The 23,167-nt window shown below is 42.5% G+C and overlaps 1 protein-coding gene across 3 annotated transcripts in view; it reads right to left on the bottom strand.

Moving 5' to 3' along the window:
- Positions 1-23,167, bottom strand: part of FAM124A (family with sequence similarity 124 member A) — an 85,872-nt gene that overhangs the window by 27,042 nt on the left and 35,663 nt on the right. For 2 of the 3 annotated variants that reach the window (XM_056562039.1, XM_056562038.1), the window contains exon 2: positions 5,610-5,641. The exons of the other annotated variant lie outside the window; for it this stretch is intronic. In XM_056562039.1, the coding sequence (XP_056418014.1) occupies positions 5,610-5,641 (32 nt within the window). The remainder of the gene's footprint in view (positions 1-5,609; positions 5,642-23,167) is intronic. 3 annotated transcript variants of the gene reach the window in all.

Here is a 23,167-nt window from a genome sequence, read left to right on the forward strand (position 1 = left end):
GTCACAGGATTATCCATAAACAGCAGGTCAATGATATACTGTTGCATGGCTTTATAGACTGCCATGCTATGCATCCTTAAAGGGGTATTCCACGCCAAAACTTTTTTTTATATATCAACTGGCTCCGGAAAGTTAAAGGAGTAGTCCAGTGGTGAACAACTTATCCCCTATCCTAAGGATAGGGGATAAGTTGCAGATCGCGGTGGGTCCGACAGCTGGGGCCCCCTGCCATCTCCTGTACGGAGCCCCGACAGCCCGCGGGAAGGGGGCGTGTCGACCTCCGCACGAAGCGGCGGCCGACACGCCCCCTCAATACAACTCTATGGCAGAGCCGAAGCGCTGCCTTCGGCAATCTCCGGCTCTGCCATTGAGATGTATTGAGGGGGGCGTGTCGGCCGCCGCTTCGTGCGGGGGTCGACACCCGCTATATGGCCGGAGAGCCTGGCCCCCGTACAGAGAGATCGCAGGGGGCCCCAGCGGTCGGACCCCCGCGATCTCAAACTTATCCCCTATCCTTAGGATAGGGGATAAGTTTTTCACCACTGGACTACCCCTTTAAACAGATTTGTAAATCACTTCTATTAAAAAATCTTAATCCTTCCAATAGTTATTAGCTTCTGAAGTTGAGTTGTTGTTTTCTGTCTAACTGCTCTCTGATGACTCACATCCTGGGAGCTGTGCAGTTCCTATGGGGATATTCTCCCATCATGCACAGCTCCCGGGACATGACATCATCATTGAGCAGTTAGACATAAAACTTCAGAAGCTAATAACTATTGGAAGGATTAAGATTTTTTAATAGAAGTAATTTACAAATCTGTTTAACTTTCCAGAGCCAGTTGATATATATAAAAAAAGGTTTTGCCTGGAATACCCCTTTAAACTCTATGTGCCTTTCATTTTATACAGAGGCACACAAGGACCATATTTGTTCACTTGTGCCTTTTCACTTTCACATGATGTATTATGGAGGTATTAAAGGGGTACTCCACTGCCCCTAGGAGCGGGCTGCGGGGGTCGTGATGTCACGGCCACACCCTAGTGACGTCACACCACGCCCCTTCGATGCAAGTCTATGAGAGGGAACGTGGCGGCTGCCACGCCCCCTCCCATAGACTTGCATTGAGGGGGCGTGGGCATGACATCACGACCCCCGCAACTCGCATCCAGCGCGTGGAACAAGATGTTCAGAACACTGGAGCAGTGGAGTACCCCTTTAATGTAATGTACTCTGCTACTTATTTTGCCTTATTTATCATACCCATGATTTGGGTATTTCTGTATACTTATGTGTATTGCTTATCTTTTTGGCTTATAATATAACTTCACTGTTTAAGTCATAGAAGTACTGCATCTAAAAGAGGATACTCTGCCTCATAGGGCACCATACAGTGACTATGGGTCAGAAATCTGCTGGGGGTGAATATAATATACAACTTCTGTGATGTGATATAATATACATTAACCCCTTGGGAACGGAGCCCATTCTAACCCTAAGGAAGGGAGCATTTTTAGCAATTCTGACCACTGTCACTTTAAGCATTATGCTTTTCATTCTGATTCCGAGATTGTTTTTTCGTGACATATTCTACTTTATGTTAGTGGTAAATTTTTGTTGATACTTGCGTCATTTCTTGGTGAAAAATTCCCAAATTTTATGAAAAAATAAAAAAAATTGCATTTTTCTAACTTTGAAGCTCTCTGCTTGTAAGGAAAACAGACATACCAAATACATTATATATTGATTCACAAATACAATATGTCTACTTTATATTTTCATCATAAAATTGACGTGTTTTTACTTTTGGAAAACATCAGAGGGCTTCAAAGTTCAGCAGCAATTTTCAAAATTTTCACAAAATTTTCAAAATCTGAATTTTTCAGGGACCGGTTCAGTTTTGAAGTGGATTTGAAGGGCCTTCATATTAGAAATACCCCATAAATTACCCCATCATAAAAACTGCACCCCTCAAAGTATTCAAAATGACATTCATAAAGTTTGTTAACCCTTTAGGTGTTTCACAGGAATAGCAGCAAAGTGAAGAAGAAAATTCAAAATCTTAATTTTTTTACACTCACATGTTCTTGTAGACCCAGTTTTTGAATTTTTACAAGGGGTAGTAGGAGAAAAAGCCCCCCAAAATTTGTAACCCAATTTCTCTCGAGTAAGGAAATACCCCATGTTAGGGCGTAAAATGCTCTGCGCACGAACTCCTATGCTCAGGAGAGAAGGAGTCACATTTGGCTTTTGGAAAGCAAAAGCAAAATGTTTTTTGGAGGGCATGTCGCATTTAGGAAGCCCCTATGGTGCCAGTACAGCAAAAAAAAAACACATGGCATGCTATTTTGGAAACTACACCCCTCAAGGCACGTAACAAGGGGTCCAGTGAGCCTTAACACCCCACAGGTGTTTGACGACTTTTCGTTAAAGTCGGATGTGTAAATGAAAAAAACTATTTTTTCACTAAAGTGCAGTTTTTTCCCCCAAATATACAATTTTTACAAAGGGTATTGGGAGAAAATGCCCCCCAAAATTTGTAACCCCATCTCCTCTAAGTAAGGAAATACCCCATGTTAGGGTGTAAAATGCTTTGCGGGCGAACTACAATGCTCAGAAGAAAAGGAGTCACATTTGACTTTTTTGGTGGGCAAGTCGTATTTGGGAAGCCCCTATGGTGCCAGAACAGCACAAAAAAAACACATGGCCTACTATTTTGGAAACTACACCCCTCAAGGAATGTTACAAGGGGTACAGTGAGCCTTTACACATCACAGGTGATTGACGAACTTTCGTTAAAGTGGGACGTGAAAATGAAAAATTTGATTTTTAACACTAAAATGCTGGTGTTAACCCAAACTTTTGAGTTACACAAGGGGTAATAGGAGAAAATGCCCTATCAAATTTATAACCCCATTTCTCTCGAGTAAGGAAATACCTCATATGTGGATGTAAAGTGATCTATGGGTGCACTAGAAGGGAAGGAGCGACATTGGGCTTTTGGAGAGCGAATTTTGCTGAAATGGTTTTTGGGGGCATGTCGCATTTAGGAAGCCCCCATATTTTGGAAACTACACCCCTCACAGAATTTAATAAGGGGTGCAGTGAGCATTTACACCACACTGGCATTTGACAGATCTTTGGAACAGTGGGCTGTGCAAATTAAAAATTACATTTTTCATTTTTACGGATGACTGTTCAAAAAATCTGTCAGACACCTGTGGGGTGTAAATGCTCACTGCACCCCTTGTCACATGGGGTCACATGTGGAGGGGGTCCACTGTTCTGGCACCATGGGGGCTTTGTAAACACACATAGCCTTCAATTCCAGCCTAATTCTCTCTCAAAAAGCCCAATGGCGCCCCTTCTCTTCTGAGCATTGTAGTTCGCCCGCAGAGCACTTTACATCCACATATGGGGTATTTATATACTCAGAAGAAATGGGGTTACAAATTTTGGGGGCTTTTTTCCTATTACCCCTTGTGAAAATGAAAAATTTTGGGTTACACCAGCATTTCGGGGGAAAAACAAACTCATTTTTATTTTCATGTCCAACTTTAATGGAAATTTGTCAAAGACCTGTGGTGTGTTAAGGCTCACTATACCCCTTGTTATGTTCCGTGACGATCAGCCACCCCTGTGCAAATCACCAATTTAGGCCTCAAATGTACATGGCGCTCTCTCACTCCTGAGCCATGTAGTTCGTCCGCAGAGCATTTTACGTACACATATGGGGTATTTCCGTACTAATTTTGTGGGTCTTTTTCTCCTTTTACCTCTTGTGAAAATGAAAAGTATGGGACAACACCAGCATGTTAGAGTAAAAATTTAAATTTTTTTACACTAACATACTGGTGTAGCCCCCAGCTTTACCTTTTCATAAGGGGTAAAAGGAGAAAAATCCCCCCAAAATTTGTAACGCAATTTCTCCCGAGTAAGGAAATACCCCATATGTGGCCCTAAACTGTTGCCTTGAAATACGACAGGGCTCCGAAGTGAGAGAGCGCCATGCGCATTTGAGGACTAATTAGGAATTTGCAATAGGGGCGGACCTCGATACAAGGATGGGGCTTGTCTCCACCAAAACCCTACAGCAGTGTTTCCCAAACAGGGTGCCTCCAGCTGTTACATGACTCCCAGCCTGCCAGGACAGTCTATGGCTGTCCGGCAATACTGGGAGTTGTGGTTTTGCAACAGCTGGAGGCTCAGTTTAGGAAACACTGCCGTATGAAACGTATTTCATTTTTATTGGGGGGGGGGGGGGGACATGTAAGGGGGTATATATGTAGTGTTTTACTTTTTATTATCTGTTAGTGTAGTGTAATGTAGTGTTTTTAGGGTACATTCACAGTAAGTTTTCTGCTGGGGGTTTGAGCAGCGGCGGAAAATTTGCCGCAGCTCAAACTTGTAGAAGGAAACCCACTGTAAACCCGCCCATGTGAATGTACCCTGTACATTCACATGGGAGGGGGGGCACCCCAACCTTCAGCTGTGGCAAAATGACAACTCCCAGAATGCACTGACAGACTGTACATGCTGGGAGTTGTAGTTTTACAAAAGCTCTAGGCACACTGGTGGGGAACCACTGAGTTATAAAACAGACTCTAGCTCAGTGATTCCAACCCGTGTGCCTCCAGCTGTTGCAAAACTACAACTCCAAGCATGTACGGTCTGTCAGTGCATTCTGGGAGTGGTAGTTTTGCAACAGCTGGAGGCACACGGGTTGGAATCACTGAGTTAGGAAACAGACTCTAGCTCAGTGTTTCCCAACCAGTGTGCCTACAGCTGTTGCAAAAGTACAATTCCCAACATGGCCAGACAGTCAGGGATGCTGGGCATGTAGTTCTGCAATATCTGGCCCTTCAGATGTTGCAGAACTACAACTCCCAGCATGCCTGGACAGTCTAGGCATGCTAGGAGTTGTAGTTATGCAACAACTGGGGAAGAAGAGTTTGGAGACCGCTAAGTAGTGATCTCCAAACTGTAGCCCTCCAGTGTGGGCATGCTGGTAGTTGTAGTTTTGCAGTTTTTAGAAGGCCATAGTGAAGGTCATTTACCGCGATCTTGACTGCAGCCTTCTCCACGCCGCACTTTCTGGCTGCACTCCTCCTGCTGCCGCCGCTGCTCTGGGTTGCTGACTCCGTCGGTCTCGGTAAGCCGGCCATGCTCCCCCCTTGCCGCCCGTGTTCCCCCTGCTCTGCCCCGCCCCCCACCTGCCATTGGTCGTCAACACTGCCACCTCACTCCTATCCTTTAGGATGGTCGGTGCTGTCCATCATTGACAGCTCCGATCATTCTTATTTTCCGGGCGATCGGGTTACGAGTGACGCGATTGGCCCGGATCACAGCAAATTGCCGGTCTGCATTGACCGGTGATTTGCCGCGATCGCCGACATGGGGGGGGGGGGGTCTCAGGACCCCCCTAGGCATTGCCACGGGATGCCTGCTGATAGATATCAGCAGTCATCCCGGTCCGATCACCGCCCGGCCAAAGGCTTACGATTATTTACAAGCCCTATTTCATGGTATAGCGTTAAAAAAAAAAAAACACATAGGAATGTACTGTATGTATGTGTGCATATACAAATACTGTATGTACTATTATACTTACTACTTGTAGAGGACATGCGGCTGTAGTCTGACCTGCAAAGCAAACACAGAACACGGTTACAATACTAAAAGTTTCTAGGGGCTCATGTATAAAATGTGTTGGTGGAAAGAAATGCCATAATTCAGTGGGTGATAATCACTAAGACTGTAGTATCTTCTGGAGCGATTTGTATAAGAAGAAAAAAGTCACACTTGTACATGTGGTGGTCCTGGAACTTTAACCCCTTAAGGACCTGGGGTTTTTCTGTTTTTGCATTTTCGTTTTTTCCTCCTAACATTTAAAAAATCATAACTCTTTCAATCCTTCACCTAAAAATCCATATGATGGCTTATTTTTTGCGCCACCAATTCTACTTTGCAGTGACATCAGTCATTTTACCCAAAAATCTACGGCGAAACGAAAAAAAAAATCAATGTGAGACAAAATGGGAAAAAAAAACGCCATTTTGTAACTTTTGGGGGCTTCCGTTTCTGCACAGTACATTTTTCGGTAAAAATTACACCTTCTTTTTATTCTGTAGGTCCATACGGTTAAAATGATACCCTACTTATGTAGGTTTGATTTTGTCGTACTTCTGGAAAAAATCAAAACTACATGCAGGAAAATGTATACGTTTAAAATTGTCATCTTCTGACCCCTATAACTTTTTAATTTTTCTGCATATGGGGCGGTATGAGGACTAATTTTTTGCGCTGTGATTTGAAGTTTTTAGCGGTACCATTTTTGCATTTATAGGACTTATTGACCAAAAATGCATTATTTTGGACTTTGGAATCTTTTTGCGCACATGCCATTGACCGTGCGATTTAATTAATTATATATTTTTATAATTTGGACATTTCCGCACGCGGCGATACCACATATGTTTATTTTTATTTACACTGGTTTTTTTTTTTCATGGGAAAAGGGGGTGATTCAAACTTTTAATAGGGAAGGGGTTAAATGATCTTTATTCACTTTTTTTTTCCACTTTTTTTTGCAGTGTTATAGCTCCCATAGGGACCTATAACATTGCACACACTGATCTTTTACATTGATCACTGGTTTCTCATAAGAAACCACTGATCGATGATTCTGCCGCTTGACTGCTCATGCCTGGATCTCAGGCACTGAGCAGTCATTTGGTGATCGGACAGCGAGGACCCTCCGGCTGTCTTGTAAGCTGTTCGGGATGCCGAGATTTCACCGCGGCTATCCCCAACAGCTCCCTGAGCTAACCGGCATGGTTTCACTTTCATTTTAGTGAACTAAAGGGTTAATAGCGCGCGGCAACGCGATCAATGCCGCAAGCTATTAGCCACGGGTCAAAGAACGGCCGGGCCCGACCCGACGGGGTCACGTTATAGATCGGGAGCGGACTCAGGGCGTACAGGTACGCCCTGGGTCCTTAACAGGTTAAAGGGGTACTCCGGTGGAAAACTTTTTTTTTTAAATCAACTGGTGCCAGAAAGTTAAACAGATTTGTAAATTACTTCTATAAAAAATTCTTAATCCTTCAAGTACTTTTTAGCTCCTGAATACTACAGAGGAAATTATTTTCTTTTTGGAACACAGAGCTCTCTGCTGACATCATGACCACAGTGCTCTACTGACATCTCTGTCTATTTTAGGAACTGTCCAGAGCAGCATATGTTTGCTATGGGGATTTTCTCCTACTCTGGACTGTTCTTAAAATGGAAAGATATGTCAGCAGAGAACACTGTGCTTGTGATGTCAGCAGAGAGCTCTGTGTTCCAAAAAGAAAAGAATTTCCTCTGTAGTATTAAGCAGCTAATAAGTACTGGAAGGATTAAGATTTTTTAATAGAAGTCATTTACAAATCTGTTTAAAGGGGTATTCCAGGCAAAACCTTTTTATATATATATCAACTGGCTCCGGAAAGTTAAACAGATTTGTGAATTACTTCTATTAAAAAATCTTAATCCTTCCAATAGTTATTAACTTCTGAAGTTTTCTGTCTAGCTGCTCAATGATGATGTCACGTCCCGGGAGCTGTGCATGATGGGAGAATATCCCCATAGGAACTGCACAGCTCCGGGGATGTGAGTCATCAGAGAGCAGTTAGACAGAAAACAACAACTCAACTTCAGAAGCTAATAACTATTGGAAGGATTAAGATTTTTTAATAGAAGTAATTTACAAATCTGTTTAACCTTCCGGAGCCAGTTGATATTTAAAAAAAAGTTTTGGCCTGGAATACCCCTTTAACTTTCTGGTACCAGTTGATTTAAAAAAAATAAAATAAAAAAGTTTTCCACCGGAGTACCCCTTTAAGTTCCACCAGCATTGAGCATGTTTAGGGTACAGACAGAAGCATGGTGCTTTTAAGTAAATGTACCATCTAGATTGTTTTCCCCTGATTAGAACCAGAAGCTGGAACATGTAAATTTTTCTAATCTGTTTTTATTACCAACATTTAATGAGTGAGCCCCATGGACATAGGCACAATAGACTAGATCTGATCCTATTGACTGCACAACACACAGAATTGCCGCCACTTGCCAGGTTTGGACCCCACGACCTCTGCTGTTTCAGGCCTTTCTCTTTTGCCACATATGACTGAACTACTCTACTTCACAGTCCACCGTATTTCTGTCATTGTCCCTAAGACAGACACTAAACAACAATTGAAGTGTAGGTTTACTTGACCAGACCCCAGTCTACCCCAATACTCATCTGTAACCCTGGGTACCATTTCAACTACCAAAATGTGCAAAATGAAGAATGGAGCTGACAAGGTTATTTATGAAGAATGGACTAGACACCAATTAACCATTCAGGAGCCAGATGGGGAGGAGGAGTGCAGGGCAGGCCAGACAGGTCCTGGAAGTGGGGGACACTATTATTAGGGGGGACAGACAGGGCGATCTGTCACAAAGATGGGGATCGTTGACCAGAGTGTTTTCTTCCTGGCACTCGAGTTCGGCACATAGTGGATCGGGTTGACAGGTTGCTGGGTGGGGCTGGAGAAGACCTAGCAGTTATGGTACAATGACAAAGTAAGAGGTAGGTGGAGTGTCCCTAAAAATGATTTCAGGGACTCAGGCCGCAAGCTTAAGGCAAGGACCTCCAAGACAATATTTTCTAAAATATTACCTGTATCATGAGCCACACCAGAGAGGCAGCGGGAGGTTAGGGAGGAAAACAAGTGACTCAAAAGCTGGTGTAGGAAGGAAGGGTTTGGGTTCATGGAGAACTGAGCCGACTTCTCTGTCGGATACCTGCTCTACAGTAGGGACGGGCTGCACCTCAAGGGTGGAGGAGTGTTTAAACTAGGGACTGGGGGGGGGGGCTACAACATAGAGGGGGAAGATAGTGTAGATAGAGAGGTCAACATACAGGGATATAGTCTATTCAGGAAGGTTCGGACAAAACGGAAAGGAAGAGGAGTTTGTCTTGACGTAAAGTCCAGTCTGAAGGCCGCACTGTGGGAGGATATATGGGAGGGAAACGATAATGTGGAGTCATAATGGGTAGAAATATATGGAGATAAAAATTAAAAATTCTGATAGGGGTTTGCTATAAGCCACCAAACATAATGGAAGAAGCAGAAGATCAATTACTGAGGCAAATAAACAAGGCAGCAAATCAGAATGAGGTGATAATAATGGGGGACTTTATCCTGATATAAACTGGGAGACTGAGACCTGTGAATCTCATAAAGGAAACAGGTTTCTGACTATAACTAAAGACAATTATCTGTCCCAAATGGTGCAGGGCCCGACCAGAGGGGGCGCCCTACTGGACTTAATATTAACCAACAGACCTGACAGAGTAACTGATGTGCAGGTAGAAGGACACCTAGGAAATAGTCATCATAATATAATACATTATAACTTGTTCTTCAATAAGGGAATCTCTCGAGGGGCCACAAAAACAATGAACTTTAGGAAGGCAAAGTTTGATCAACTCAGAGAAGCCCTTAACAATATAAAATGGGATTATGTCCTCAAAAAGAACAATACTGACACTAAATGGGAGACTTTTAACTATCTTAAATTCTCACTGTAAGAGGTACATATCTTATGGGAATAAAAGGGTCAGGAATAGGAGAAAACCAATATGGATGAATAAAAATGTTAAAGAGGTACTCTGACCCTAATACATCTTATCCCCTATCCAAAGGATAGGGTATGAGATGTATGATCGCGGGGGTCCCACCGCTGGGGACCCCCGCAATCTGTCATTTTGCACCCACCTTTGTGAGCTCTCCGCAGCGCTGGAGGCTCCGAATGTGAACTGTGACGACCACCGGGTCGGAGTATCATAATGTCACGACTCCGCCCCCGTGATTGTCACGATACTCCGGCCCCGTGATTGTCACGCTTCACACTCGGAGCCTCCAGCGAGAGCTCACAAAAATGGGTGCGGAATGACAGATTGCAGGGGTCCCCAGCGGCGGGACCCCCTGCGATCATACATCTTATCCCCTATCCTTTGGATAGGGGATAAGATGTATTAGGGCCGGAGTACCCCTTTAAGGGGCAATAAATGATAAAAATAAAGCATTTAAACTACTAAAACAGGACGGCAGTGAAGAAGCATTAAAAAGCTATAGAGAAAAATGTAGAATATGTAAAAAAAAAAAGTTAAATGTAAAAAAAAAGTAGAGACAGAAAGACTCATTGCCAAAGAGAGTAAAACTGACCTCAAAATGTTCTTTAACTATATAAATAGAAAAAAGATTAAAAATGAAAGTGTCTCTTAAGGAAAGTAACCTCTTAAGGACGCAGGGCATACCTGTACGCCCTGCGCCAGGTCCTGGTATAAAACGCGGGGTCCGCTCGGCAATTGATTGCTCCAAGCCTGAAATCCAGGCTTGAGCAATCGGCCGCCGATTACACTGATCTTTGCCGTGTCAATGCACGGCAATGATCTGTGTATGAGATCGGTATGTGCAGTGAAATAGCCACCAAGGGGGGATATAACACTGCAAAAAAAAAAGTGTAAAAGAAAAAGTTAATAAAGATCATTTAACCGCTTCCCTAATAAAAGTAAGAATCACCCCCCCTTTTCCCATTTAAATGTGGTATCGCCGCGTGCGGAAATTCCTGAACTATAAAAATATATTGTTAATTAAACCGCACGGTCAATAGCGTACGCGCAAAAAAAATCCATAGTCCAAAATAGCGTATTTTTGGTCACTTTTTATATCATGAAAAAATGGATAAAAAGCGATCAAAAAGTCAGATCAATACAAATCGTACCAATAAAAACTTCAGATCATGGCGCAAAAAATGAGCCCTTATACCAGCCCATATGCAGAAAAGTAAAAAAGTTATAGGGGTCAGAAGATGACAATTTAATCGTATACATTTTCCTGCATGTAGTTATGATTTTTTTCAGAAGTACAACAAAATGAAACCTATATAAGTAGGGTATCCTTTTAATCGTATGGACCTACAGAATAAAGAGAATGTGTCATTTTTACCGAAAAATGCACTGCGTAGAAATGGAAGCCCCCAAAATTTACAAAATGGCGTTTTTTTTTCCAATTTTGTCTCACAATGATTTTTTTTTTCCGTTTCACCGTAGATTTTTGGGTAAAATTACTGATATCATTACAAAGTAGAATTGGTGGCGCAAAAAATAAGTCATCATATGGATTTTTAGGTGCAAAATTGAAAGGGTTATGATTTTTTAAAGGTAAGGAGGAAAAAAACGAAAGTGCAAAAACGGAAAACCCCTGAGTCCTTAAGGAGGTTAAAAAGGAGTCAAAAAGCGATCCCGGGAATTATAGGCCTGTTAGTTTAACCTCTGTTGTATGTAAATTGTTTGAGGATTTTCTAAGAGATGCTATTTTGGAATATCTGGATAAAAATAAATGTATGACTCCATATCAGCATGGCTTTATGTGGGATCGGTCCTGTCAAACTAACCTGATCAGCTTTTATGAGGAGGTGAGCTCCAGACTGGACCAGGGGCAATCGCTGGATGTCGTATATCTGGATTTTTCCAAAGCATTTGATACGGTGCCTCATAAAAGGTTGGTGCATAAAATGAGAAGGATTGGGATGGGGGAGAATGAGTTTAAGTGGGTAAGTAACTGGCTCAGTGACAGAGGGTGGTTATTAATCGTACTTATTCTGATTGGGTGACTGTTACTAGTGGGGTACCACAGGGGTCAGTCTTGGGTCCTGCTCTATTTAACCCCTTGGGGACGGAGCCCATTATGACCCTAAGGACGGGAGCATTTTGTGCAAATCTGACCACTGTCACTTTAAGCATTAATAACTCTGGAATGCTTTTACTTATAAATTTGATTCCGAGATAGTTTTTTCGTGACATATTCTACTTTATGTTAGTGGTAAATGTTCAGCGATACTTGCATCCTTTCTTGGTGAAAATTGCAAAAATGTCATGAAAAATTTGAAAATTTTGCATTTTTCTAACTTTGAAGCTCTCTGCTTATAAGGAATATGGATATTCCAAATAAATGATATATTGATTCACATATACAATATGTCTACTTTATGTTTACATCATAAAATTGATGAGTTTTTACTTTTGGAAGACACCAGAGGGCTTCAAAGTTCAGCAACAATTTTCCAATTTTTCGCAAAATTTTCAAAATCGGAATTTTTCAGGGACCAGTTCAGGTTTGAAGTGGATTTGAAGGGTCTTCTGGTTAGAAATACCCGATAAATGACCCCATTATAAAAACTGCACCCCTCAAAGTATTCAAAATGACATTCAGTAAGTGTGTTAACCCTTTAGGTGTTTCACAGGAATAGCAGCAAAGTGAAGGAGAAAATTCAAAATCTTCATTTTTTACACTGGCATGTTCTTGTAGACCCAGTTTTTGAATTTTTACAAGGGGTAAAAGGAAAAAAATCCTCTCAAAATTTGTAACCCAATTTTTCTCGAGTAAGAAAATACCTCATATGTGTATGTCAAGTGTTCGGCGGGTGCACTAGAGGGCTCAGAAGCGAAAGAGCAACAATGGGATTTAGAGAAGTGAGTTTTTCTGAAATGGTTTTTGGGGGGCATGTCCCATTTAGGAAGCCCCTATGGTGCCAGGACAGCAAAACCCCCCACATCGCACACTATTATGGAAACGACACCCCTCAAGGAACGTAACAAGGGGTACGGTGAGCCTTAACACCCCACAGGTGTTTGACAACTTTTTGTTAAAGTCGGATGTGTAAATGAAAAAAAAATATTTTTCCACTAAAATGCTGGTTTTTCCCCAAATTTTACTTTTTTACAAAGGGTAATAGGAGAAAATGCCCCCCAAAATTTGTAACCCCATTTCCTCTGAGTATGGAAATACCCCATGTTTGGACGTCAAGTGCACTGCGAGCGAACTACAATGCTCAGAAGAGAAGGAGCGCTATTGAGCTTTTAGAGAGATAATTTGTTTGGAATGGAAGTCGGGGACCATGTGCATTTACAAAGCCCCCCGTGGTGCCAGAACAGTGGACCCCCCCACATGTGACCCCATTTTGGAAACTACACCCCTCACGGAATGTAATAAGGGGTACAGTGAGCATTTACACCCCACTGGCGTTTGACAGATCTTTGGAACAGTGGGCTGTGCAAACAAAAAAATAAAATTTTTCATTTTCACGTACCACTGTTCCAAAAATCTGTCAGACCCCTGTGGGGCGTAAATGCTCACTGTACCCCTTATTACATTCCGTGAGGGGTGTAGTTTCGAAAATGGGGTCACATGTGGGTATTTATTTTTTTGAATTTATGTCAGAACCGCTGTAAAAACAGCCACCCTTGTGCAAATCACCAATTTCGGCCTCAAATGTACATGGTGCGCTCTCACTCCTGAGCCTTGTTGTGCGCCCCCAGAGCATTTTACGCCCACATATGGGGTATTTCCGTACTCAGGAGAAATTGCGTTACAAAGTTTGGGGGTCTTTTTTTCCTTTTACCTCTTGTGAAAATAAAAAGTAAAGGGCAACACCAGCATGTTAGTGTAAACATTTTTTTTTTACACTAACAGGCTGGTGTAGACCCCAACTTTTCCTTTTCATAAGGGGTAAAAGGAGAAAAAGCCCCCCAAAATTTGTAGTGCAATTTCTTCCGAGTACGGAAATACCCCATATGTGGCCCTAAACTGTTTCCTTGAAATACGACAGGGCTCCAAAGTGAGAGAGCACCATGCGCATTTGAGGACTAAATTAGGGATTGCATAGGGGTGGACATAGGGGTATTCTACGCCAGTGATTCCCAAACAGGGTGTCTCCAGCTGTTGCTAAACTCCCAGCATGCCTGGACAATCAGTGGCTGTCCGGAAATGCTGGGAGTTGTTGTTTTGCAACAGCTGGAGGCTCCGTTTTGGAAACACTGCTGTACAATACGTTTTTCATTTTTATTGGGGGGGACAGTGTAAGGGGTGTATATGTAGTGGTTTACTCTTTATTAGGTGTTAATGTAGTGTAGTGTTTTTAGGGTACATTCACACTGGCGGGTTACGGTGAGTTTCCCGCTAGGAATTTGCGCTGCGGCGAAAAATTTGCCGCAGCTCATACTTGAAGCAGGGAACTTGCTGTAAACCCGCCTGTGTGAATGTACCCTGTACGTTCACATGGGGGGGGGGGGGGGCAAACCTCCAGCTGTTTCAAAACTACAACTGCCAGCATGCACGGTCTGTCAGTACATGCTGGGAGTTGTAGTTTTGCAACAGCTGGAGGCACACTGGTTGGAAAACCTTCAGTTAGGTTCTGTTACCTAACTCAGTATTTTCCAACCAGTGAGCCTCCAGCTGTTGCAAAACTACAACTCCCAGCATGCACGGTCTGTCAGTACATGCTGGGAGTTGTAGTTTTGCAACAGCTGGAGGCACACTGGTTGGAAAACCTTCAGTTAGGTTCTGTTATCTAACTCAGTATTTTCCAACCAGTGAGCCTCCAGCTGTTGCAAAACTACAACTCCCAGCATGCACGGTCTGTCAGTACATGCTGGGAGTTGTAGTTTTGAAACAGCTGGAGGCACACTGGTTAGAAAATACTGAGTTGGGTTCTGTTACCTAACTCAGTATTTTCCAACCAGTGTGCCTCCAGCTGTTGCAAAACTACAATTCCCAGCATGTCTCATCACAGAAGGGCATGCTGGGAGATGTAGTTATGCAACAGCTGGAGGTACGCAACTACAACTCCCAGCATGCCGAGACAGCTGTTTTCTGTGTGGGCATGCTGGAATTTGTAGTTTTGCAACATCTGGAGTGCTACAATTTAGAGACCACTGAAGAGTGATCTCCAAACTGTGGACCTCCAGATGTTGCAAAACTACAACTCCCAGCATGCCCAGACAGCAAACAGCTGTGTGGGCATGCTAGGAGTTGTAGTTTTGCAAGAGCTAGAGGGCAGTATAGAGATCACTGTGCAGTGGTCTCTAAACTGCAGACCTCCAGCTGTTGCAAAACTACAAATTCCAGCATGCCCACACAGCAAACAGCTGTCTGGGCATGCTGGGAGTTGTAGTTTTGCAACATCTGGAGGGCTACAGTCTAGAGACCACTATAGTGGCTCAGACTGTAGCCCTCTAGATGTTGCTAGGCAACTACTCACCGGCTTCCGTCGCATCCGGGAGCCGTCCTCTTCTGCCGCACGCAGATCTCCGTCGCCGCCCGCCGATCGCCGTTGCTCCGCTGCCTCCGGAGGGGTAAGTGGACTCCGGCGCCGCTCCTCTTCGTTTTCCCCGTTCTGCCCCGCCTATTGTGGGAGGGCAGGACGGGGAAAACGAAAGTAAACCCCTCCGCCCCAGATCTGCTATTGGTGGTCGCGTCTAGACCACCAATAGCAGAGATAGGAGGGGTGGCAACTCTGCCACCTCACTCCTATCGCTTTAGGGGGATCGTGGGTGTCTTAGACACCCGCGATCCCCCTTCTATTCCGGGTCACCGGGTCACCATAGACCCGTAATGACCCGGAATCGGCGCAAATCGCAAGTGTGAATTCACTTGCGATTTGCGCCGATCGCTGACATGGGGGGGTCTAATGACCCCCCTGGGCATTTGCACGGGGTGCCTGCTGATAGATATCAGCAGTCACCCCGGCCCGGTACCCGGCCGGCCCGCGGCGGGGGCCGAAATTCCCACGGGCGTATGGATACGCCCTTCGTCCTTAAGTACCAGGACGCAAGGGCGTATGCATACGCCCTTCGTCCCCAACAGGTTAAAGCAAGACATGGAAGACCAAAAAAATATTAGATAGAACAGCTAGCAGGATTGTGAGAAAAACAATCCCTCTAGAAAGATCTGGCAGACACTGGAGTTGTGGTACACTATTCCACTATAAAGAGATACTTGTACAAATATGGTCTTCATGGAAGAGTCAGAAGAAAACCTCTTCTATGTCCTCACCACAAAAATCAGCATTTGAACTTTGCAAATGAAAATATAGACAAGCCTGATGCATTTTGGGAAAAAAGTTCTGTGGACCGATGATGTTAAAAATGAACTTTTTGGCCGGAATGAGCAAAGGTACGTTTGGAGAAGAAGGGGAACAGAATTTAATGAAAAGAACCTCTGTCCAACTGTTAAGCATGGGGGGTGGATCAATCATGCTTTTGGGTTGTATTGCAGTTAGTGGCACAGGGAACATCTCACGAGTAGAAGGAAAAATGGATTCAATAAAATTTCAGCAGATTTTGGATACTAACTTGATGCCATCTGTGAAAAAGCTGAAGTTAAAGAGAGGATGGCTTCTACAAATGGATAATGATCCTAAACACACCTCAAAATCCACAGGGGATTACATCAAGCGGCGTAAACTGAAGGTTTTGCCATGGCCTTCATAATGTCCTGACCTCAAAATAATTGAAAATCTATGGATAGACTTTAAAAGAGCAGTGCGTGACAGACAGCCCAGAAATCTCAAAGAACTGGAAGACTTTTGTAAGGAAGAATGGGCAAAGATACCTCAAACAAGAATTGAAAGACTCTTGGCTGGCTACAAAAAGCTTTTACAAGCTGGGATACTTGCCAAAGGGGGCAGTACAAGATATTAACTCTGCAGGGTGCCCAAACTTTTGCAGATGCCATTTTTTTGTTTTCTGTTATTTTGAAAGTGTAAATGATGGAAATAAAATCTAACTTTTGTTGACATATTGTAAGAATGTCTAATCTGTAATTTGATGCCTTTTTGAGATTTTTCCATCTTTCCTTGGCTTCTTTATGCACATTAATACAAATTTTTACCTGGGGTGCCCAAACTTTTTATCCCCACTGTAGTTATTCGGTGCATAGGCTCTTAGTTTGTTCTGTGCATGCGACATGGCCCTCCTGCTTACAAGCAGGTCGTGTCTTGCGTTTTTTTTCTAGGCGTGCACTCGTCAAAAAAGTGTCCACTATTTAGAGATGCCCCTTATTGGGAAAAAGGCTCAAAATGCTCAAAATGATTTGGCACAGGGAAATAAAGAGGCACGGGGGGATCAGAGAAAGAGGGGGGTAAATTATGTGTCTGGCAGACGTACAGAAGCAGGAGATCACTGTTTAAACATTAGTCTTCTGCTTCTGTGCTTGGGTTTCTGCAGGGGGGTGCAGCGTGGGCCTGGGGTATTGACAGTACCCCCTCACGAAGGCCCTGCGTACAAGGTAGGGCCGGCACATAAGCCTGGTTGTCCCTATTGGGAGTGTTTTGTCCCCAAATGGGAGTGTTTTGTTCCATATTGTCCCTTAATGGGAGTGTTTTGTCCCCTATTGGGAGTGTCCGCGTCCACTATTGGGAACGTCCACTATTTGGAGGGTGCAAGTACATTAAGTCTTATGGGACCCAGCCGGGGAATAACTGTCCGCTATTGGGAGGTGTCCTCTAAGGGAGATTTCACTGTACTAACCACTATATGACTGAGCCTCCCCAAGTCATTATTACTCCTTCAAAGTCATAAAATCTGCAGGGTCCCCTGGGATGGTGTAAATACAGCTCTAAATACAGAATATGTAGCTTTGTTGTTGACAGCGGACTAGTAAACCTTAATGTATTCAGAGCAGGACCTGCAGAGCAATAATCCAGATTTTGTACTGCTTAGTGATGACTGTTCTTCACCTCGGTAGAATGTAACTTTAGTGAATGTACTTCGCTCTCAATAGATGTCTGTCAGCACGAGTTTTAGGTTTACAATATGAACAATGGCTTCTGTGAAGAGACATTAAAGCCTCATGAATGGCTATCTGAAGTGTACATCATGTCTTCATGTGACAACACTGACATTTCACAGAACAATGGCAGCCATTACTTCTACTGTGGCACATATTTTATACACACAAACTAAAATATATTTGTTGTGTGATGCCCTTGAAAGTTAAACTGAAGCTGAAGGGGCCTTGATTCTGATCGGCTGTTTTTTTAAGCCTGAAATGAGTTGTGGAGACACGCTGTGTGCTATGTCCTTCAGGCTTCTAAAACAATGCGACCGAGAAGAAATTCAGATAAATAGTGCTAGATCACCAATATTCTATATGGCTATACAAAAGAAACCATAAAAACTATCTTAAATTACCTCTTTGGCAAAAAAATATGAAATATTTATTATTAATAATAATAATAATAATTATATATATATATATGAGAAGCTGCAGAGCAGTTCCAGGTACAACTGATATTTGCTGACATGTTGAATAGAAGGCCCTATAGGCCCTATATTTAGATGTGGTGGATTTGGTGCCTATTTTAAGCGCAGATTTCTCTATGAATACAGACAACCGACTTGTACCGATCCCACCTAGCCAGGCATCACATGAGCTGGTCCTCCTGAGCTGGGCTTCAGTCTGCTTCTACCCATTGCCTGTGTTATCTGCACTAGCTCCTGTTCTTTGCTATATTGATCCTATGTATTCTGACCTTGGCTTGTTACCTGACGAGTCTTTACAGAGAGTAACATGAGCCTCCATCTTTCCTCTATCCCAGATTGCAAGTTTTGAGGTAAAGGTGCCTCAGGATGTATGTGAGAGATTTGGGTGCAATGCACCATAATTTGAGATGCTCCTAAATTCTGGCTGATGTGAGACACATGAATGAATGTAAAGGGTTTGAGGCTAAGTTTCTACTTGTTTTTTTTTTTTTTGTGGCCCAAAAAACGCCAGAAAAACGCAAAAACGCAACATTTTCCTGTTTTTGGCGTTTTTTCTGGCATGCTTTTTTTTTTTTTTTGCCTTTGAGTGGAAATTGCATTTTTTCCAAATGTGTTGGGTACCAAAAGGAAAAAAAAAAAAGATGCGGTTGTGATGGAAAAAAATGTATTTCACTAAATGTATATTTTTTTATAACGACATTTGAATGAATTTTTAATAAAGTGTGTGTTTCACTTTTTTTTCTCTATTTTTTTAAATTTTTTAGGTAGTACTACTACTCCCGGCATGGAACAGACTGTTCCATAATGGAAGTAGTATACAGCGCTCGCATCTCTGCTCTGTACTCCAGGCCTGGGGATTAGTCGGATGGTTGCAGCCAATCACCGCTCTGAGAGGGAAATATAAATGAGTGATGTTCTATTCATATCACTGGCCAGAGTATAGAGCAGAGATGCGAGCGCTGTATAGAGCCGCTCCGCATTTCTGCAATAGATAGGACGATCGCATCGGGTGTCAGGAGTGAGTGTAACTTCTGACACATGTTGCAATCTGTCTATTAATGCAGGTACTACAGTTCCCAGCATGGAGCAGAGTGTGCTCCATGTTGGGAGTAGTAGTACCTGCAGTTAAGGAAAGATCACAGCAGATGTCACTCCTGACACCAGCTGTGATCCTCCTGTATAATGTATAGATGCGGCCGGCCGCTCTTCTATGGTCCCCTGCACTGACGGGCCGGACCTGACAAGCAATGCGGCGCTCTGCAGTCTGTATGGAGCGGGCTCCGGACTCGTGTCCGCTCAATACAGACTGCAGTGCGTCCTCTGAAGCAGAGCAGGGGGAGATGAGAAGCTGTCCCTCCCCTGCTCTGCAGACGTGCGAGGGGGAGATGAGGGCCCCCCCGCAGAGTGATCGCAGGGGGGCGATCCACTATAGAAGTAGCCGGAGGGCTTACCTCTGTTCCCTGCTGTGTCTTCCCATGGCTCTGTCATTGATAGATCCTGGCTGGACCAGGCTCTATCAATGGATCACAGAGCACACAGATCAATGAGTTCAATAGATCTCTATTCATCTGTCTGAGGAATCTAATGATTCCTCCTATAAGTCTAATAAAGTGTAAAAAAAAAGTTTTAATAAAAGTTTTAAAAAAACACACATGAACCCTTCCATGTTAAAAGTTCAAATCACCCCCTTTTCCTATATAAAAACATGCAAACATAATAAAAATAAACATATTTGGTATCGCTTCGTGCGTAATTGTACGACCTATTAAAATATAACATTATGTATCCTGTATGGTAAATGTAAAAAAGATACCAAACCGCAGAATTGCAATTTTTATAATATCCCAGAAAAAAAGAGTTAAAAAGTGATTAAAAAGTCAGATCAATACCAAAATGGTACCGATACAAAAAACAGATTATGGCGCAAAAAATTTGCCCTCATACAGCCTGGTAGGTGGAAAAAAAATAAAGCTACAGGGGTAAAAAAAAAAAAATGGCAATTAAAAAAATTCTAAAAAGTTCAAAATTTTTTTCTAAATTTGTAAAACAACGTAAATTATACAAATCTGGTATTGCTGTAATCAGGCGACCTAAAGTATGAAACTAACATGTTAGCTCAACCACAAGGTAAATGGCGTAGAAAAGAAAACCACCAAACCTGCAAAATTATCATTTACTATTTCACTATAGATTTTGCTCCATTTTAGTCCCGTGGACAAGTAGTTTTTTATAAAATTTCCACACCCCTGATATATATATATATATATATATATATGTATATATGTACACATATTCATATTTCCCACAGAGAGTTGTGATTGGCTGGAACCATCTGGCCAATCCCAGCTCTCTGCAGGAGACATGAATAGGTGTATATATACGTCAGTGCAGGGGACCATAGAAGAGCAGCCGGCTGCATCTATACATTATACAGAAGGATCACAATGGACCCGGGGCGATCTTTAAATTAGTACAGCTACTTCTACTCCCATCATAAAACAGTGCTGGGGGTAGTAGTACTACCTAAAAAAAAACACACACACACACACACTACATTTTTATCGTTCAACAAGTAGAGAGAGATAATAAGTGCACTCACCGCAATAGCTGCTTTATCCATGAAGTTTATTCAAGGTCCACATCAAAAATAGACAGTGCAGGGAGACGACATAGGGAGGAGGTGAGCGTGGGCTATGGACCCGTCTCGCGCTACAAGCGATTTGTGAGGCCTCACGAAGCGCTTGTAGCGCGAAACGGGTCCGTAGCCCACGCTCACCTCCTCCCTATGTCGTCTCCCTGCACTGTCAATTTTTGATGTGGACCTTGAATAAACTTCATGGATAAAGCAGCTATTGCGGTGAGTGCACTTATTATCTCTCTCTACTTGTTGGATTAGATGAACTTGAAGCTCTTGCATGCATAAGTTTGCACCACCACCCGCTGCCGAAATATCACACTGTAGGCTATTGTCCATTACACGTAACATCCTACAGGTGTATGCAGCAGCAGTGCCAGGCTGCCTTTCTCTCTTACCTTGCACATTTTTATCGTTGTTGGCTACATTTTTTGTTTTTTTAGTGCCCTGCCCGCCCACATAAATTGATCCCGCTTTAAAAATTAACAAAAATTTTGTTATAAAAAATGATAAATTTGGTTACATACAATTTTTTCCATCACTACTGAATCTTTTTTCTTTTTTTAATGGTACCCTACCAAGCTTTATTAAAAAAAGGTATCTCCATCACTTTTTTTGGGATCGCAAATGTTCAAAAAAAAAAAAAAAGAATAAAAACCGGCAGCAAAAATGCCAAAAGTAAAAACCCACATGTCGTCTTTCTTGGCGAGAAAAACGCCAAAATTTCAGGGGAAAAAAACCCATAGGCTCAACATGCTGTGACTTTGCAAAACCGCCAAGGAGCTGAAAAACATCACAAAAGAGTGAAAAAACACCAAAAGGATTAACAAAAAAATGCCAAACTGAAAAACACAAAGTGGAAAAAGAATTTTGCGATTTCTCATTGATTCACAGCTAACATCTGGCTGCAGCATTTTTTTCAATGAAAAAACGCCATCAGGGCCGTTTTGGCGTTTTTGGGGGGAAAAATGCACAATAACAAAAAAAAAAAACAAGTAGAAACTTAGCCTTACACCGTGGTAAACAGAACATGAGAAATGCAAACACCACACTATTAATACATTTCCCCCAATGCGTTAAACCCGATCCGTGACAAGTGTCTTTATGCTGTTGAGACATTGTGGTGTTTCTAACAGATGCCCATCTTTCTATTATAAAACATGTTTCCAAAATGTCTCCTTTCACTGATGGATTATTTTGTTTTTTTATTTTTATGCTGGATGTGTTGCTTACTGCTGCAAAGTATGGTGCGACAGATAGAACTGGATGACATTTTTTTGCGTATCCATTTACTTTTTGCCCATATTTGTATTGTTTCCTATTAGAGATGAGCGAACTTACAGTAAATTCGATTCGTCACGAACTTTTCGGCTCGGCAGTTGATGGCTTTTCCTGCATAAATTAGTTCAGCCTTCAGGTGATCCGGTGGGCTGGAAAAGGTGGATACAGTCCTAGGAGACTCTTTCCTAGGACTGTATCCACCTTTTCCAGCCCACCGGAGCACCTGAAGGCTGAACACATTTACGCAGGAAAAGTCATCAACTGCCGAGCCGAGAAGTTCGTGACAAATCGAATTTACTGTAAGTTCGCTCATCTCTATTTCCTATACTAAAAGGTATACCCAGATAAGCTGCATCCATATTTTCAGATTCATCTAAAAAGGTGTCCACATTGTACACGTTTTTTGGACTGACCTAGCTAGATGTCCAAAAAAAAGAAAAAAGAAAAAAAAACAGGAAGTGAAAAAGCTTTATACTGAAAAGTAGAAGTTTTAGAAGCAGCTGTAAAAAATAACCTGTTTTTTTTTCCAAACGATGTTGCATTTTTTTACCCATCGTTTGCCAAAAAAAAGCACAACAAAAATGAAAAGTACATTTTCCATACAAGCTGTACATTGATTCTCTTCCCATATCTGCAGTCCCAGCACCTCTATTGGAACACTTAGTTTCTGCATTTTTGTAACAGGACGTAACCTCACGTGATGCTGGACACATCATGCCATAATAGGTTTAACAGGTGTTTTTTTTCCCTTTTTTTGTAACGTTTTCTGCTGTACTAGCAATGTGGCCCATCGTATGTAAACATACAATAATAGCGCACAGTTTATCAGATACATTCCCTGCGTAGTGTCAAGTAAATGAATGTATACATAAAATTATACATGACGTCCGGAAATAAAGGTAGGGAAAAAATAAAAACAGTAGTGTGAGACAATAAGCAGCTCGCTCTATTTCGGCTCGGGATGAGATCACTCGCTGTGAATTATAAATCTCCCATGTGTTTTCCTTGAAGCTGTATGTGCAGCGCTGGGAGATGTAAACTAATTGGCTTATTTGTTCTCTTTTGTGGATGGACTTAGACCATTCTCTCATTATTCGGACACTATTTTGGTCCA

Source organism: Hyla sarda, chromosome 2 (assembly GCF_029499605.1).
Source record: "Hyla sarda isolate aHylSar1 chromosome 2, aHylSar1.hap1, whole genome shotgun sequence".
Classification (NCBI taxonomy): domain Eukaryota; kingdom Metazoa; phylum Chordata; class Amphibia; order Anura; family Hylidae; genus Hyla; species Hyla sarda.